General features: G+C 46.7%; 1 protein-coding gene across 2 annotated transcripts in view; it reads right to left on the reverse strand.

Annotated features, from left to right (window-relative positions):
• Positions 1–17,489, reverse strand: part of cacna1ea (calcium voltage-gated channel subunit alpha1 Ea) — a 113,305-nt gene that overhangs the window by 23,879 nt on the left and 71,937 nt on the right. The window contains exons 11-20 of one of the 2 annotated variants that reach the window (XM_090235748.1): positions 17,333–17,445; positions 16,510–16,622; positions 16,071–16,202; positions 15,516–15,585; positions 9,064–9,181; positions 8,881–8,948; positions 8,679–8,770; positions 4,935–5,819; positions 4,465–4,709; positions 4,146–4,257 (exon numbers count right to left, since the gene is read on the reverse strand). In XM_090235748.1, coding sequence (XP_090091874.1) covers positions 4,146–4,257; positions 4,465–4,709; positions 4,935–5,819; positions 8,679–8,770; positions 8,881–8,948; positions 9,064–9,181; positions 15,516–15,585; positions 16,071–16,202; positions 16,510–16,622; positions 17,333–17,445 — 1,948 coding nt within the window. The remainder of the gene's footprint in view (positions 1–4,145; positions 4,258–4,464; positions 4,710–4,934; positions 5,820–8,678; positions 8,771–8,880; positions 8,949–9,063; positions 9,182–15,515; positions 15,586–16,070; positions 16,203–16,509; positions 16,623–17,332; positions 17,446–17,489) is intronic. The other variant, XM_036978239.2, reaches the window with a different exon arrangement.

The following is a 17,489-nucleotide window of genomic DNA, read 5'->3' on the forward strand; positions in this document are numbered from 1 at the left end:
GGTGTTGAGATGATGGTACTTGGATGATGGTGATAGGATGATGTTGTTAGGTTGATGGTGTGAGGATGATGGCTGTCTGTCATGGACACTCTTTTTTTGTCATTTCCAGTCACAATTTACAGACTTGTTTACGTGCTGCTGTGTTGCTGCTAACAACAACTTTACGGTTTTTACTTTTTAATTAACGTTTATATTTTTAGTTTTTCCCTTTTTCGCTCTACTTTTTTTCATTCAACTTTTTCACTCCGGACGCTTTATCTGGACGTGGTTCGTCAGGACCTCCACCAGCCGAAGCTAAGTAGTAACATTAACATAAGGCCTTATAATTGCAGTCACTGTACTCATAATATACAGGAGAACGATTGCCTTATGTTGAGGATAGCCGTGCTGCAAGCCCAGCTTCAGACGCAATCGTTAGGCAAGGGTAATTTCAGTGTAGGAAAGGATGAAACAGTGTCTGTGCCACCAGTAAGTACATATAGTAGTATAAATCCCCTCGCACGGTCCCCGCAGCCGGACAACTTTCTCATGGCTTCTGGAGGGAAATGATGTAGGAATGCTCAGCCGGTGTCGCTCATTCAGCCGACAGAAACTTTCAACGAGTTCTCCCCATTAAGCTGCGAGTGGGAGTCAGAGGCCAAGCCTTTCCTGGTCTCTACTCCTCCTGTTACGGGGTCTGACACGTTGAAGCCTCCCACCATTAGCTCTGACAATTTGAAAACCCTAGTCATTTGGCGACTCCATTACCCACAGTATTAGACTTAAAACGAATCATCCAGCGATCATACACTGTTTACCAGGGGGCAGGGCTACCGGTGTTAAGGCTAATCTGAAGATGGTGCTGGCTAAAACTGGAGAGTGTAGCGAGTATAGGGATATTGTTATCCACGTCGGCACCAACGATGTTAGGATGAAACAGTCAGAGGTCACCAAGCACAACATAGCTTCAGCGTGTAAATCAGCTAGAAAGATTGGTCGGCATCGAGTAATTGTCTCTGGCCCCCTTCCTGTTAGGGGGAGTGATGAGCTCTACAGCAGAGTCTCACAACTCAATCGCTGGTTGAAAACTGTTTTCTGCTCCTCCCAAAAGATAGAATTTGTAGATAATTGGCCCTCTGTTGAGGAGTGACGGACTCCATCCTAGGTGGAGGGGTGCTCTAATCTTATCTACGAACATAGACAGGGCTCTAACTCCCCTAGCTCCACAATGAGATAGGGTGCAGGCCAGGCAGCAGGCTGTTAGCCAGCCTGCCAACTTAGTGGAGTCTGCCACTAGCACAGTCAGTGTAGTCAGCTCAGCTATCCCCATTGAGACTGTGGCTGTGCCTCGACCTGGGTTGGGCAAAACTAAACATGGCAGTGTTTGCCTTAGCAATCTCACTGGAATAAATACCTCCTCCATTCCTGCCATTATTGAAAGAGACTTCACATCTCAAAATAGGGCTACTTAATGTTAGATCCCTCACTTCCAAATCCAATCAAAATCAAATCAAATGTTATTTGTAACATACACATGGTTAGGAGATGTTAATGCGAGTGTAACGAAATGCTTATGCTTCTAGTTCTTATCTGTCGGAAAGATATCAGTTTGTCTCTGTGGATGGTTTGTCCTCTGACAAATCAACTGTAGATTTCGGTGTTCCTCAAGGTTCCGTTTTAGGACCACTATCGTTTTCACTATATATTTTACCTCTTGGTGATGTCATTCGGAAACATAATGTTAACTTTCACTGCTATGCGGATGACACACAGCTGTACATTTCGATGAAACATGGCGAAGCCCCAAAATTGCCCTCGCTGGAAGCCTGTGTTTCAGACATAAGGAAGTGGATGGCTGCAAATGTTCTACTTTTACACTCGGACAAAACAAAAAGATCTTCTGGTAAATCTGACAATTAACCTTGATGGTTGTACAGTCGTCTCAAATAAAACTGTGAAGGACCTCGGTGTTACTCTGGATCCTGATCTCTCTCGAACATATCAAGACTGTTTCAAGGACAGCTTTTTTCCATCTACGAACCATCGCAGAAATCAGAAACTTTCTGTCCAACAATGATGCTGAAAAGCTAGTCCATGCTTTTGTCACTTCTAGGTTAGACTACTGCAATGCTCTACTTTCCGGCTATCCGGATATAGCACTAAATAAACTTCATGGCTGCTAAATTTGACCATATTACTCCAGTGCTAGCCTCTCTACACTGGCCTCCTGTTAAGGAAAGGGCTGATTTCAAGGTTTTACTCCTACATATCTTTCCGATTTGGTCCTGCCGGACATACCTACAGGTACGCTACGGTCACAAGACACAGGCCTAGAATTTCTAAGCAAACAGCTGGAGGCAGGGCTTTCTCCTATAGAGCTCCATTTTTATGAAATGGTGTGAGAGACACAGACTCGGTCTCAACCTTTAAGTCTTTACTGAAGAGCGCCCTTAACCACTGTGCCACCCGGGAGGCCAAGACTCATCTCTTCAGTAGGTCCTATGATTGAGTGTAGTCTGACCCAGGAGTGTGAAGGTGAACGGAAAGGCACTGGAGCAACGAACCGCCTTTGCTGTCTCTGCCTGGCCGGTTCCCCTCTCTCCACTGGGATTCTCTGCCTCTAACCCTATTACAGGAGCTGAGTCACTGGCTTACTGGTGTTCTTCCATGCCGTCCCTAGGAAGGGTGCGTCACTTGAGTGGGTTGAGTCACTGACGTGATCTTCCTGTCTGGGTTGGCGCCCCCCTTGGGTTGTGCCGTGGCGGAGATCTTTGTGCGCTATACTCGGCCTTGTCTCTTCAGTAGGTCCTATGATTGAGTGTAGTCTGGCCCAGGAGTGTGAAGGTGAACATAAAGGCACTGGAGCAACGAACCGCCCTTGCTGTCTCTGCCTGGCCGGTTCCCCTCTCTCCACTGGGATTCTCTGCCTCTAACCCTATTACAGGGGCTGAGTCACTGGCTTACTGGTGTTCTTCCATGCCGTCCCTAGGAAGGGTGCGTCAATTGAGTGGGTTGAGTCACTGACGTGATCTTCCTGTCTGGGTTGGCGCCGCCCCTTGGGTTGTGCCGTGGCGGAGATCTTTTGCGCTATACTCGGCCTTGTCTCGGGATGGTAAGTTGGTGGTTGAAGATATTCCTCTAGTGGTGTGGGGGCTGTGCTTTGGCAAAGTGGGTGGGGTTATATCCTGCCTGATTGGCCCTGTCCGGGGTATCGTTGGATGAGGCCACAGTGTCTCCTGACCCCTCCTGTCTCAGCCTCCAGTATTTATGCTGCAGTAGTTTATGTGTCGGGGGGCTAGGGTCAGTCTGTTATATATGGAGTATTTCTCCTATCTTGTGTGAATTTAAGTATTAAGTAAGTAATTATCTCTTTCTTTCTTTCTTTCTCTCTCTCTCTCTCGGAGGACCTCTCAGGACTACCTGGCCTGATAACTCCTTGCTGTCCCCAGTCCACCTGGCCTCTCTAGAGACAGCAGAAGAACTCTCTAGAGACAGCAGAAGCGGTAGAGATACTCTGAATGTGATCGGCTACGAAAAGCCAACTAACATTTACTCCTGAGGTGTTGACCTGTTGCACCCTCGACAACCACTGTGCTTATTATTATTTGACCCTGTTGGTCGTCTATGAACACTTGAACATCTTGGCCATGTTCTGTTATAATCTCCACCCGGCACAGCCAGAAGAGAACAGGCCACCCCTCATAGCCTGGTTCCTCTCTAGGTTTCTTCCTAGGTTCTGGCCTTTCTAGGGAGTTTTTCCTAGCCACTGTTCTTCTACACCTGCATTGCTTGCTGTTTGTGGTTTTATGCTGGGTTTCTGTACAGCACTTTGAGATATCAGCTGATGTAAGAAGGCCTTAAAAATACATTTGATTTGATGTTAGGTTGATGGTGTTAGGATGATGGTGTTAGGTTGATGGTGTTAGGTTGATGGTAATATTATGATGTTGTTCGATTGATGGTCTTAGATTGATGGTGTTAGGTTGATGGTTTTAAGTTGATGGTGTTAGGTTGATGGTGTTGAGATGATGGTACTATGATGATGGTGTTAGGATGATGTTGTTAGGTAGATGGTGTTAGGATGATGGTACTCAGATGATGGTGTTAAGTTGATGGTGTTAGGACAATATAATAGGAGGTGCAGAGAGGAGCAGAGGGAGACTTACGGGTTGCCAGGTTTGAAGATGAACATGCTGTCAGGCGTGACAATATTGGCTGGGCTGGTCAACTGCTCCTCTTCTTTCTCAGGCTTGGACGCCTCCATGTCTTTACTGTTACCTGGAAGAGGTAGAGAATGTGGGTGTGCTGCTGTGCTCTGATTGTGGTACCATGCTGGGATATCAGAGATATCTCCAACCCCCAAGAGATGGAGGCTTTCATACACCAAGGCATTTCATACACCTCACAGCTGAACTATTTTTAATGTGAGTAGAGCACACTGAATGCACATATGTGATAGAATAAGGACACACTTGAAGGTGTTACCTGTGATGGGGGTGAGCTCTAGTGAAGACTGAACATTGGTCACCTCTATGTAGATACTGGAGCTCAGAGGGGACTTATCCTGGTTCAGAGTGGTGGCGTTGTTACCAGTATCACTGTCTCTTGTCTGGCCCTCTGGGCGCTCCGGTACTGCAGCCTGAAATGGCTGAATGGGGGGTGGTTCTGACTGTGGACCCTCCTCCCTGTTCTGCAGCTCAGGACCCCCAGCCTGGTTAGGGTCACCCTGTCTGTGGAGGAGCAGAGGGACAAGGGACAACATCTTGGTTTGGAGTCTGGATTCACTGGGGATTTGTTGCATTTTGGGCACCCTGAAGTCTGATACATTGAACATAGCAGAAAACGGACTACTGAGAGTTTACTATACCAACAGAGTCTACAGAATACTATACAAACAGTCTACTATTTATTGAACTAATAGAACTAGCTGTACGTCAGTGTCAGTTCCTCCTCACCTGTGTTCAGCTTCTCTGGTCTCAGAAGGCTGGCTGGTCTCTCCCGTGTTACAGGCTCTCCTCTCCTTGTCCTGTCGTTCCTCTGGGGTCTTTCTCTCCTTGCTGACAGAGCGACTGTTCCCCTCCCCCTGGGGTGAGTCCAGGCCTCTAGCCCCAGCCTGGGCTTCGTGGTGCCCTGTGCCCCTTGGCCTCCTGAGCCTCATCCCTGCCATGTCAGGGGTCAGGGTGTCACCAGCAGGAGGGCGGAACTTACGCACTGCTCTCTGCCTTCTCTCCCCATTTAACCTGGGGCTCCTGCGGCCATTGAGACCTGGGTGGCAGTGGTCGGTGTCATCAAGCTGGCCCTCTGGGCATGGCTCAGATTCAGTGGGCTCCGGAATGGACACAACTGTGGACGTGGGGGGGTCAGGCAGGGGACTGTCGATGGGTATGGGTGGCTCTGCTAAAGGGAGGGACAAGGGGGGCTCAAGGACCCCCATGGACAGGGGTGGCTCCTCTAGAGTTTGGTCCATGGGCTTGGGGGGCTGAGTTGTGGAGGCCGTAGGGTCAGCCGTGGGGTCAGCCAGCTTCAGGCTGCCTGTGGGTGTGCCTGTGGCTTTGAGGTTGTGGGGGCATCCAGGGGGCGCTTCCTGCTCCTCACTGGGGCTGCTGAAGAGGATCTCTCGGCTGGACATCTGCCGGTGCCTGCGCAGTTGGCTGGTTCTCTGCTCCCACACAGACATGGTCATCCGTCTTCTCCTCTCTCCCCTGGACATGAAAGAGTTAGAGGAATTCAATGGCGGGCAGGGGGGCCCCTCGGCGAGGCTCTCAGCCTCCTCCAGAGAGTAGGCAGGCCGGCTCCTGTGTATCGCTCTTTTCCTGTACAGGTACGGTCTCCTCCTCCTGCTGGGAGAGAGGACAACAACACTGTCAGGATGAGCAGTAAGGGAGATAGCAACACAGTACTTGTCTAAAACAGTGATATACACTGAATGTTGTAAGCTCTACTTTTTATTTTAAACCAATTCCAAAATGTGTTAGAATTGTTTTTAATTTATTTTACTTGCTTGTGTACAAATGTTTGTGAAATATACATTTATAAATAAAACCTTTGTACAAAACCAGTGAGCAGTTGGAACACATTCAAGAAAAGGCAATCTAGTCTGATTTTCAAAGCTTGGTAAACAAGATCCAGAATTTTAATTAAGCATTGATGAAAAACAATTCACTGGATCAATGAAGATGTTATGTAATAAATTAAGCAAAATGTAACTAGGAAGTTGTAATAACTATAATGAAAGTGGGAGATGTAGAAACCAGTGGAACTGATATTAAATGCAGAGCCAAGTACTGTAAGATTCTGGAAGTAAAACGAGGAATGTAATAAAATGAGAACAGAAGATTTACCCAGTTAAGAAAATCAGGCAGTTTGTTTTGAAATTGAAATGAACAGACAGTGTTAATACTTACTCGTACTTGTACTCTTGTGTGGTCCGTGTTATCAATAAGCGATTGGTTGAAAACAAGACATTAGTGCTTTTGTGAGCAGAGACAAAACAGGCCCTGAGACACAGTTCAAAACACATGACCAATTTCAATGGATCACTATTAGACTATAGTCTACTGCATTGTATTTCTGTATAGCCGAAATCATTATTTTCTGTATTACCAAGTAGGAAAATCCTCTTAAATGATTCAACCAAATGAATATTGCCTAAATGTTTTGTATTGTGCCTCTAGCCAGGCAAAGCGCCACATGACAAACAGGATGGCAGCAGTATTAGATCAGAACAACATTAACATCAACAGGTGCAACATATAAAATATTCAGGAAGTTTGAAATGTTTAAGACATTCAGAGATACAGTATGGCACAGGAATAAAACACAGAAATGGCCTTCATTGGCACAAACAGAACAGAGACGGAGATCGTTTAGGCAAAGCAACCATATCAGTTTGCATTATGTGTGCAGCGCTCCTCTCCAAAGTTGTGCCAGGGTAACATTCTCATTGGTCATGCTGGTCAGAGAGAGACATGCACCCACCGCTCTCTACATTATCAAGAGTCTCAGACATGCTTCAACCTTTTTCACTTAGTCAACATCATCATCATCATCATGCTCTGAAGGTCAGTTGTGCAAGAGCCCCCGGAAGGAAGACAGTTACAGCATTTCACCCCAAACATCACTGACATGATGCAATGCTGCCAAAGTTCAAAGTTTTCTCCAAACACAGATGCTGGAAAACCCTATGGTATTCAAATCTCATCAATGTGATTCGACAAGTGCCTGACCCTGAATATGTCATAAGGTACACTACAAAACCCTGCACGTATATCTATGCCTCAACCTGGGTGAACCTAGATGAAAAACCAACAACTTCAAGATACTGAGGCAAAAATCCTGCAGTTTGATCTTTCCGCATAAGCAATTCATAGAACTGTTTATATTTGTATCACAACCGCTCTGCTAATCTTTACTCCTGCTGTACTAACGTATTGCCAAGGAGAACTAATGCTGCACAGCATGAGACCAAAATGTTTCATTATGAAACATTTTAAAATTACTTTTCCGTGCATGTGGTTTGAATGACCATGCAATATGCTGTTCATTTTCAACATGCGTATCATCTCTCTATGTTGCACCATGCCCAAGTACATGCACTTCCACCAGACAGACTGGGTGTCAGACCATTCATATAGGAAATCAATACCGTGGGCTTTGATGAAATAACATTACTTTAGGACTCTTGTCTCTTATAACCCAACATGGCATGTCTAGATGACTTCCTGACACTTGGTAATTCTTCTACTTATTCCAAAAACATAATGATTACAAAAAATCAGTATTGTGAAAGTAAGGGTGACTAAGTACTGCAGTATATTTCTCTAATGGGAATGATATATTAATTTGGATGCCAGTACTGCTGTCTCTATGACAACGGTATAGGCTTATCCCTGCAGATCCTGGGAAGACTGCCGGTAGCCATGGTGACACACTGTTGAATTTAGAGCAAATTACAGAGGTACAAGCTAAAGCAGACCTATAGACCTTATCAGGAAGGGCATATCAATACCTCTTTAGTTGTTCAGTTCAGTTGTTTCCAGTACATATTTTCAGCAATATAAACGTCATTATGAAGGGCACTACGACTGTCTGGGGCTCCATTATAGGCTCCAATTACAGTAGCCTGTGCCTCGATCAAACTGACTAAATCAACTATAATTTACCAGTAACACAAACTACACTAGGAACACCTGCTCATCCATTACGTAGACTGACCAGGTGAATCCAGGTAAAAGCTATGATCCCTTATTGATGCACCTGTTATATCCATTTCAATCAGTGTAGATGAAGGGGAGGAGACAGGTTAAAGAAGGATTTTTAAGCCTCGAGACAATTGAGACGGATTGTGTATCTGTGCCATTCAGAAGATGAATGGGCAAGACTAAATATTTAAGGGCCTTTAAACAGGGTATGGTAGTATGTGCCAGGTGCACCGGTTAGGGGTGGCAGGGTAGCCTAGTGGTTAGAGCGTTGGGCTAATAACCGAAAGGTTGCAAGTTCGAATCCCTGAGCTGCAATGTACAAATCTGTTGTTCTGTCAGCCTCAACCACTCCCTTCCTTTAGTGTTGTATGTGCTGCAGCAATAGCCTCTGGTGGGATTACACAGTGTTAGTACGGTTAGTTAGCAGTCTATTAGAGTCCTGAGGGAGACAGAGAGGAAGGGGAACAGGCAGCAGGGGTACGTACACACACCACTTACTGTGATGACATCAGGGAAGACATGGCCCCAACTTCCTTGGCTTTTTGGAGAGCATGTTTCTGATTGAAAGCAGCCTCTTCGTCCTCTTCGTCCTAGATATAAGATTGCATAGAACAGAATAAATAATCACAGATGCTGTTGAGAGCGGGTATCATCTTCAATTATGGGAAGACTAGTGCATTGTTGAAATTAGATTTTTTACCTTGGTTAGTTCCTGGGCATTAGCCAGATTGTCCACAGCAATGGCCAAGAAGACATTCAGCAGTGTGTCTGGTCACACTCATGTCAAGGACCTACATGTCTGATCTACAAAATCCACACATCAGACATGTAATCTAATCATACTGACAGTGTGAAAAGTGATTTGCTAGCTGAGAAAGGATACAGTTACCAAAGAGTGTGAGCACAATGAAGTATATGGAGGACCACATTCCTGACTTCACTCCTCCCTGGGAGCGGATCCCATTGTACATCACCTCATTCCAGTCTTCTCCTGTCAGGATCTAGATATACAGTGCCTAGTGAAAGTCTACACACCCCTTGCACAGTCTTCAGTTTTCTGCCTTAAAAACAGATTACATTTGGGTTTTTTCATACAGATCTACACAACCTACTCCACATTTTCAAAGTGAAAGAAGGTTACAAAACATTTGCCAAATTAATAAATAAACAAAAAAGCTAAGATGTCTTGATTGCGCATGTCTTGGCACCAACGAGTTAATACTTGGTGAAAGCACCTTTGGCAGCCATTACAGTTGTTAATCATTTTGAATAAGATTCTACCAACCTCTTAGGGGAACATACAGTGCATTCGGAAAGTAGTCAGACCTCTTGACTTTTTCCACATTTTGTTATGTTACAGACTTATTCTAAAATGGATTAAATTCATATTTTTCCTCATCAATCTACACACAATACTGTCACACCCTGATCTGATTCACCTGTCTTTGTGATTGTCTCCACCCTACTCCAGGTGTCGCCCATCTTCCCCATTATCCCTTGTGTATTTATACCTGTGCTCTCTGTTTGTCTGTTGCCAGTTTGTTTTGTTTTGCCAAGCCTACCAGCGGTTTTCACTCTGCTCCTGTCTCTCGATTGTTCCTGTTTCCTAGTTTCCCCGCTGTTGACCATTCTGCCTGCCCTGACCCTGAGCATGCCTGTCCTGACCCTGAGCCTGCCTGCCGTCTTGTACCTTTTCCCTGCCTTTTGCCTGCCCCTGTTGGATTAATAAACTGTTGTTACTTCGACGTTGTCTGCATCTAGGTCTTACCTGAAACATGATAGTACAACCTATCCATGACTGAACCAGCAGACTCGGACCAGCTGCGCAACGCCATCTTCTCCCAAGGAGCCACCATTGATAGCCACCATCTTCTAAGCTTCATCCCTCCTCTTTACCCTCGGACCGCTCTAAGATAGCGTACCTTATCATGCTGATGTCCGGGACGGAGCTCACCACCTGGGCTAGAGCTGTATGGTGCAACAGCTGGCCATATGCATCAGTCTGGATGAATTTGTGGGAGAGGTCAAGAAGGTGTTTGATGCCCCATTCTCCGGGAGAAAGGCTGCCCGGATGTTGCTCGAAGATGAGGGCACACTGAGCTAGAAACGCCCGACAGGTGCCAGAATAGGCTCCCGGGAAGGCGGAGTGACCGGTGAGGCGACGCTGCTAACAGCTAAGTTACTGGGGGGCTGTGAGGTTACAGTCATAGTAGGCTGCCTCTCAGCCAACCCGCGGAATTGCTCCAGCAAGATGTCCAGCTTCGGAGTAGCTGCAGGACTCCCGCAGGACTCTAGCACTACTCTGCCCCGGGGATGACTGTACTCTCTGTCGGGACCAGAGACCAAGGTGCTTCTACACCTGCATTGCTTGCTGTTTGGGGTTTTAGGCTGGGTTTCTGTACAGCACTTTGAGATATCAGCTGATGTACGAAGGGCTATATAAATAAATTTGATTTGATTTGATGGAGACCTACATTGGGGACTCCCTCGCTGCAGGATTCATCCTTCCTTCTTCCTCTCCCGCTGGCGAAGGGTTCTTCTTTGTGAAGAAGAAGGACAAGTCCCTGTGCCCGTGCATCGACTACCAGAGTCACAACGACATAATGGTGAATACCCGCTACCCCTCATCTCCTTGGCCTTCGAGCCACTACAGGGGGACATTGTGTTTTCCAAGTTGGATCTACGGAACGCCTACCATCTGGTGCAGATACGGGAAGGGGACTAGTGGAAGACTGCCTTCAACATGGCCAGCGGTCACTACGAGTTTCTGGTCATGCCATTTGGCCTTAACAACGCCCCTGCTGTGTTCCAGAATCTAGTTAATGATATTCTCCCGCTCCACCCAAGAACCTGTGGTCCATGTCCGACAGGTTTTCCAACGCCTCCTGGAGAACCAGCTGTTTGTAAAAGCAGAGAAGTGCGAGGTCCATCCTCCTTTTTCTGGGTTACATCATTGCTGCAGGGAATGTACAAATGGATCCTGGGAAGGTGAGAGCGGTGGTGGATTGGCCCCAGCCTACTTCTCCCCTGTCAGCACTCACCTCGCCCAAGGTTCTGTTCATGTGGTCTCCAGCTGCTGACCGGGCGTTCCGGAACCTCAAACATCACTTCACCACAGCTCCCATCTTGGGTCATCCTGACCCATTCCGTCAGTTCTTGGTGGAGGCCAATGCTTCGGATGTCGGTGTGGGGGATATCATGTCCCAGCGTTCTGCCCTGGACCTCAAGCTACATCCCTGCACCTTCTTTTCCCATTGCCTCAACGCCATGGAGAAGAACTGCGATGTGGGGAATCGTGAGCTTCTCGCGGCGAAGATGGCGTTGGAGGAATGGAGGCACCGGTTGGAGGGTGAGGGACGGCCGTTCATTGCGTGGACCGATCACAAGAACCTGGAGTATCTCCGCACCGCCAAGCGCCTCAATTCCAGGCAGGCTAGATGGGCCCTGCTGTTCACATGGTTCAACTTCTCCCTCTCTTACCGGCCGGGATCCAAGAATGTCAAGCCAGATGCACTGATAACTGGATGTTCGTTCCTGACGCCGTCCTGGAGTGGGCCCACTCCTCCAGGCTTGCCTGCCACCTGGGCTCCTGTCGGACCCTGGCTTTTGTGCGACAACGCTTTTGGTGGCCTACCATGGTCCCTGATGTGTCTGCATCGAACAAGACTCCTCTGCAAGCTCCAGCTGGTCTCCTCCAACCTCTGCCTGTTCTTCACCGTCCCTGGTATCACATCTCCCTGGACTTTGTCATGGTCTTCACCCATCTGATGGCAACACCGCCGTCCTGACCATGGTGCATCGGTTTTCCAAATCCACCCACTTCCTTCCTCTCCCCAAACTACCCTCTGCCAAAGAGAATGCCCAGCTCATGGTGCAGCACGTCTTCCGGACCTATTGTCTACCTGTAGATATGGTCTCTGACCGGGGTCCTCAGTTCTTGTCCCAGTTCTGGAAGGCATTCTGCACCCTCATTGGGCCATCGGTCAGCCTGTCCTCTGGGTTCCACCCCTGTCCAACAGCCAGTCGGAGCGAGCCAACCAGGAACTACAGACTACTCTGTGCTGCCTGGTCTCCACCAACCCCATCACCTGGAGCCAGCAGCTTGTGTGGGTTGAATACGCCCGCAACACCCTTCCCTGCTCTGCCACTGGCCTATCCCCTTTTGAATGTTCCCTGGGGTATCAGCCCCCGCTCTTCACTGCCCAGATGTTTGTCCACCGCTGTCGTCATACCTGGAGGAGAGCCCGGTCGGTCCTCCTCAAGACCACCTCCAGGTATCGACGACAAGTAGATTGCCACTGGACCCTGGCTCCCCGGTATCGGCTAGGGCAGAATGTATGGCTGTCCACACGGTTTATCGGCCCATTTCCCATCTCCAAAGTCATTAGCCCCTATGCTGTTCATCTTCTGTTGCCCCTGTTGCCCCGTTTGTCGTGCCTTCTTCACGACTGTCTTGGTATGTTCGGACCATGATAGTTCGTTGGTGATCTGGACACCAAGGAACTTGAAACTCTCGACCCGCTCCACTACAGCCCCGTCGATGTTTATGGGGGCCTGTCCAGACTGCCTTTTTCCTGTAGTCCACAATCATCTCCTTTGTCTTGCTCACATTGAGGCAGAGGTTATTGTCCTGGAACCACACTGCCAGTTCTTTGACCTCCTCCCTATAGGCCGTCTCATCATTGTCGGTGATCAGGCCTACCACTGTTGTGTCGTCAGCAAACTTGGAGTCGTGTTAATACAGGAGGGGACTAAATACACACCCCTGAGGGGTCCCAGTGTTAAGGATCAGCATGGCAGACGTGTTGTTGCCTACTCTTACCACCTGGGGGCGGCCCGTCAGGAAGTACAGGATCCAGGTGCAGAGGGAGGTGTTAAGTCCCAGAGTCCTTAGCTTAGTGATGAGCTTCATGGGCACTATGGTGTTGAACGCTGAGGTGTAGTTGATGAGCAGTATTCTTACATAGGTGTTCCTTTTGTCCAGGTGAGAAAGGGCGGTGTGGAGTGCGATTGAGATTGCATCATCTGTGGATCTGTTGGGGCGGTATGCATATTGGAGTGGGTCTAGGGTGTCCTGGAGGATGCTGTTGATGTGAGCCAGCCTTTCAAAGCACTTCATGGTTATCGACGTGAGTGCCACGGGGAAGTAATCATTTAGGCAGGTTACCTTCGCTTCCTTGGGCACAGGGACTATGGTGGTCTGCTTGAAACATGTAGGTATTACAGACTCGGTCAGGGAGAGGTTGAAAATGTCAGTGAAGACACTTGACAGTTGATCTGCATATGCTTTGAGTACAAGTCCTGGTAATCCGTATGGCCCAGCGGCTTTGTGAATGTTGACCTGTTTAAAGGTTTTGTTTATATTGGCTACCGAGAGCGTTATCACACAGTCATCCAGAACAGCTGGTGCTCTTGTGCATGCTTCAGTGTTGCTTGCCTCAAAGTGAGCATGAAAAGCATTTACCTCGTCTGGTAGGCTCGCGTCATTGGGCAGCTTGCGTCTGGGTTTCCCTTTGTAGTCCGTAATAGTTTTCAAGCCCTGCCACATCCGACGAGCATCAGAGCCGGTGTAGTAGGATTCAATATTAATCCTATATTGACGCTTTGCTTGTTTGATGGTTTGTCTGAGGGAATAGCGTAATTTCTTATTAGCGTCCAGATTAGTCTCCCGCTCCTTGAAAGCGGCAGCTCTAGCCTTTAGCTCGATGCGGATGTTACCTGTAGTCCATGGCTTCTGGTTGGGAGTGTACGTACAGTCACTGTGGGGACGACGTCATCGATGCACTTATTGATGAAGCCGATGACTGAGGTGGTGTATTCCTCAATGCTATTGGATGAATCCCGGAACATATGCTAGTCGGTGCTAGCAAAACAGTCCTGTAGTGTAGCATCCACAACATCTGACCACTTCCGTATTGAGCGAGTCACTGGTACATCCTGCTTTAGTTTTTGCTTGTAAGCAGGAATCAGGAGGATAGAATTGTGGTCAGATTTGCCAAATGGAGGACGGGGGAGAGCTTTGTATGCATCACTGTGTGTGGAGTAAAGGTGATCTAGGATTTTTTTCCCCACTGGTTGCACATTTGACATGCTGGTAAAAATTTGGTAAAACTGATTTAAGTTTGCCTGCATTAAAGTCCCCGGCCACAAGGAGCGCCGCTTCTGGGTGAGCATTTTCTTCTTTGCTTATGGCCTTATAGAGTTGGCTAAGAGCGGTCTTAGTGCCAGCTTCGCTTTGTGGTGGTAAATAGACGGCCATGAATAATAGAGATGAGAACTCTCTTGGTAGATAGTGTGGTCGACAGCTTATCATAAGGTACTCTACCTCAGGCGAACAATACCTCGAGACTTCTTTAATATTAGACATCACGCACCAGCCGTTACTGACAAAAAGACACACACCCCACCCCTCGTCTTCCTCGAGGTAGGGTCTCTGTTCTGCAGGTGCATGGAAAATCTCACCAGCTCTATATTGTCCGTTTCTTCTTTCAGCTACGTCTCGGTGAAACATAAGATGTTACAACTTTTAATGTCCCGTTGGTAGGATAATCTTAATAGTAGGTCATCAATTTTACTTTCTAACGATTGCACGTTAGCAAGGAGTATGGAAAGCATTGGGAGTTTACTCGCTCATCTCCCGCTTCTCAGAAGGATCCCCGATCTGTATCCCCTTTTTCAGCGTCTTTTCTTTGCGCAAAAGGCGTGGATCTGGGCCTATTCCAGTGAAAGCAGGATATCCTTCTCGAAGGACTCGTTAAAGGAAAAAGTTTCTTCCAGTCCGGTGAGCAATCGCTTTTCTGATGTCCAGAAGTTATTTTCGGCCATAAGAGACGGTAGCAGCAACATTATGTACACAATAAGTGAAAAAAGAAGTTACACAAAATGCAAAAAAAAGAATAAAATTGCACAATTGTTTGGGAGAATGTAAAACGTCAGCTATGTTCTTCGGCGCCATCTTGTGCAAGGTTGGTAGAGTTGTGCAAGGTTGGTAGAATCTTATTAAAAATGATTCATAGCTGTAATGGCTGCCAAAGGTGCTTCCACCAAGTTTTAACTCTGGGGTGTGAAGACACAAAATCAATACATGTACATTTTTTACAATTTAGGACAGCAAAATGTTAAGATTGTGCAAGGGGTGTGTAGAATTTCACTAGCGACTGGAAATACCACATACTGTATCACAGGATTCTCTCACAAGCTACAGTGTAGATCATCTGTAAATTCATGACAATCCAAATATTTATATGGACTCTAAGATTTCCACATGCAAAGCTTTGTTACCTTAATCAAAAACACAAAACTTTACTCAATCAAAACAATTGAATTGAGCCAGACCTGAAAGACAGTCATGATGGCAGCAGGAAATGTGTCAAAATTTGTAGGAGTGTAGTCTTCAAAGATGAACCTGCATAGAAAGATGAGGACAGAGAGGACATCGAGTTGAGCCAGGATTTTAAAAAAAAATTTTTTTTCCCAGAGAGAGAAAACATTTTCCTTTTCTTGGTAATAAAAAGTCTGTTTTCTTTACTGTACTCCAGTGACCAGGCAACATACGTCTCCGGCATGCACTGCATTCATTGAAGTGACAGTTTCACAGAAATTGTCCTTTCTCTGTGGGAACATAGTGGCACAACAGCTAAGACTTGATGTGTGACAGAATCTTCTTGGGGAAGACTGAGCCCTGTCAGGGTGTTTTTACATTGCCACAGGGGATGAAAATGTCCTCTGTAATATCAAATGTCACAAGGAGAAGGTCATGGTGACACAAATCAAACAATCAGTTGTACTACATCCACTTTGATTACATTGACTGCCAGTGTCCATCATAGTTTGTGATGAGATCTGACAGAAGGGCAGTAGTAGTTCGTCCTTGTGTCTATGGTACAGTACCTGCCACCGAATAGCTGCATGCCCAGCAGAGCAAAGACCAGGATGAAGAGGAAGAGGAGGAAGATGAGGCTGATGATGGACTTCATAGAATTCATCAGGGATACCACCAGGTTCCTCAGCGACGCCCAGTACCTGTCAATCACAACCAACCGGGGGTGGGATTGGGTGCATTTGAATTCCGTCGAAATAAGAGACAAATTGCTTAATTTAACAGTGTCTAAATGTTGCTATTGTGAGTGTTTTCAATTATTTGTAGCCAGCCTGGAAATGAACATACGTATCTGCATAACCTATCCCTAGCAGGAGGCTACAAATATCCCACTGACGTGACACCCAGCATCTTCATAATCTAGGACATTGATAGCTAGGTGCCAGTGCATTGCCTCATTGCATACTGCAGGAAGAATGTTAGAAACCAATGAGGAGGCCTTGGACTAACTTGGTGATCTTGAATATCCTCAGCAGACGGAGAGCGCGCAGCACACTGATGCCGAAGGACATGTCTGGCCTGAAGAACCCCCACATCACCTCAAAGATGCTGCCCACTATCACCTGTCAACAGAGCCATAAACAACATAGTCACCAGATGTACCAGCACACCAACAGCAGCCTTTAACATACAGTAAGTATACAGAGAGACAAAGATGAAGGATGTCCGTTCACAGCTGAGTGCAGAGGTGACAGAAACAGAACAGGGACATTTACTGCACTTCATTAACTAAGTTACACCCATCAGTGTCACTTTCATTAAAAAGTCTTTAAAGGTGCAATTCATTGTTGAAAAATTAACAAAGCAGACACCCCACATCGGTTTTGGCAAAAATTCTGAGGGATGGGTCTGGAGAAATGTAGCCACTCATTCAAAGACAGAGCGACTGATGCAAGGACTGACCATCCAAGATGTCACAATTCTTGTTTTAAGCACATTTTGAGGATATACAGTGTTTGTTTATATGTACAATGTTTACAAACGGAGTAAAATAAGTTTATATATTCGGTTCTGATGGGGTACAACAGAACTAAGCTCATGTTGCATTTATATTCTTCAAGAATCAATGAGTATATATAATGAATTTATAAATCTTAAAATGGAACTGCGGATTGCCCCTTTAAGTCACTGTCCAATGTTTTAAGTAAAGCATTTCCTCTCACTCCCTCGTTACTGGGGGCAATGTTATAATCTATAGTATGTCCCTGTCTTTCCATCTGGCATGGTGTCTCCATGTTGGTTAGAGATGAGGCAGACAAATAAAGGGACTCACGCCGCAGTCGAAGCGGTTGAAGGCGGAGTGGAAGTAGAGTCTGGGTCCCAGGCTGTACATCTTTAAACACATCTCAGTGAGAAACAGACCCAGGAAGAGAAACTCTGCATAGTCTGAAATGCAGACAACAACAGCAACAACAACACTCATAAACACA

This window comes from Oncorhynchus mykiss, chromosome 5 (assembly GCF_057628025.1).
Source record: "Oncorhynchus mykiss isolate SJ-2025 chromosome 5, ASM5762802v1, whole genome shotgun sequence".
NCBI classification, from domain to species: Eukaryota; Metazoa; Chordata; class Actinopteri; order Salmoniformes; family Salmonidae; genus Oncorhynchus; species Oncorhynchus mykiss.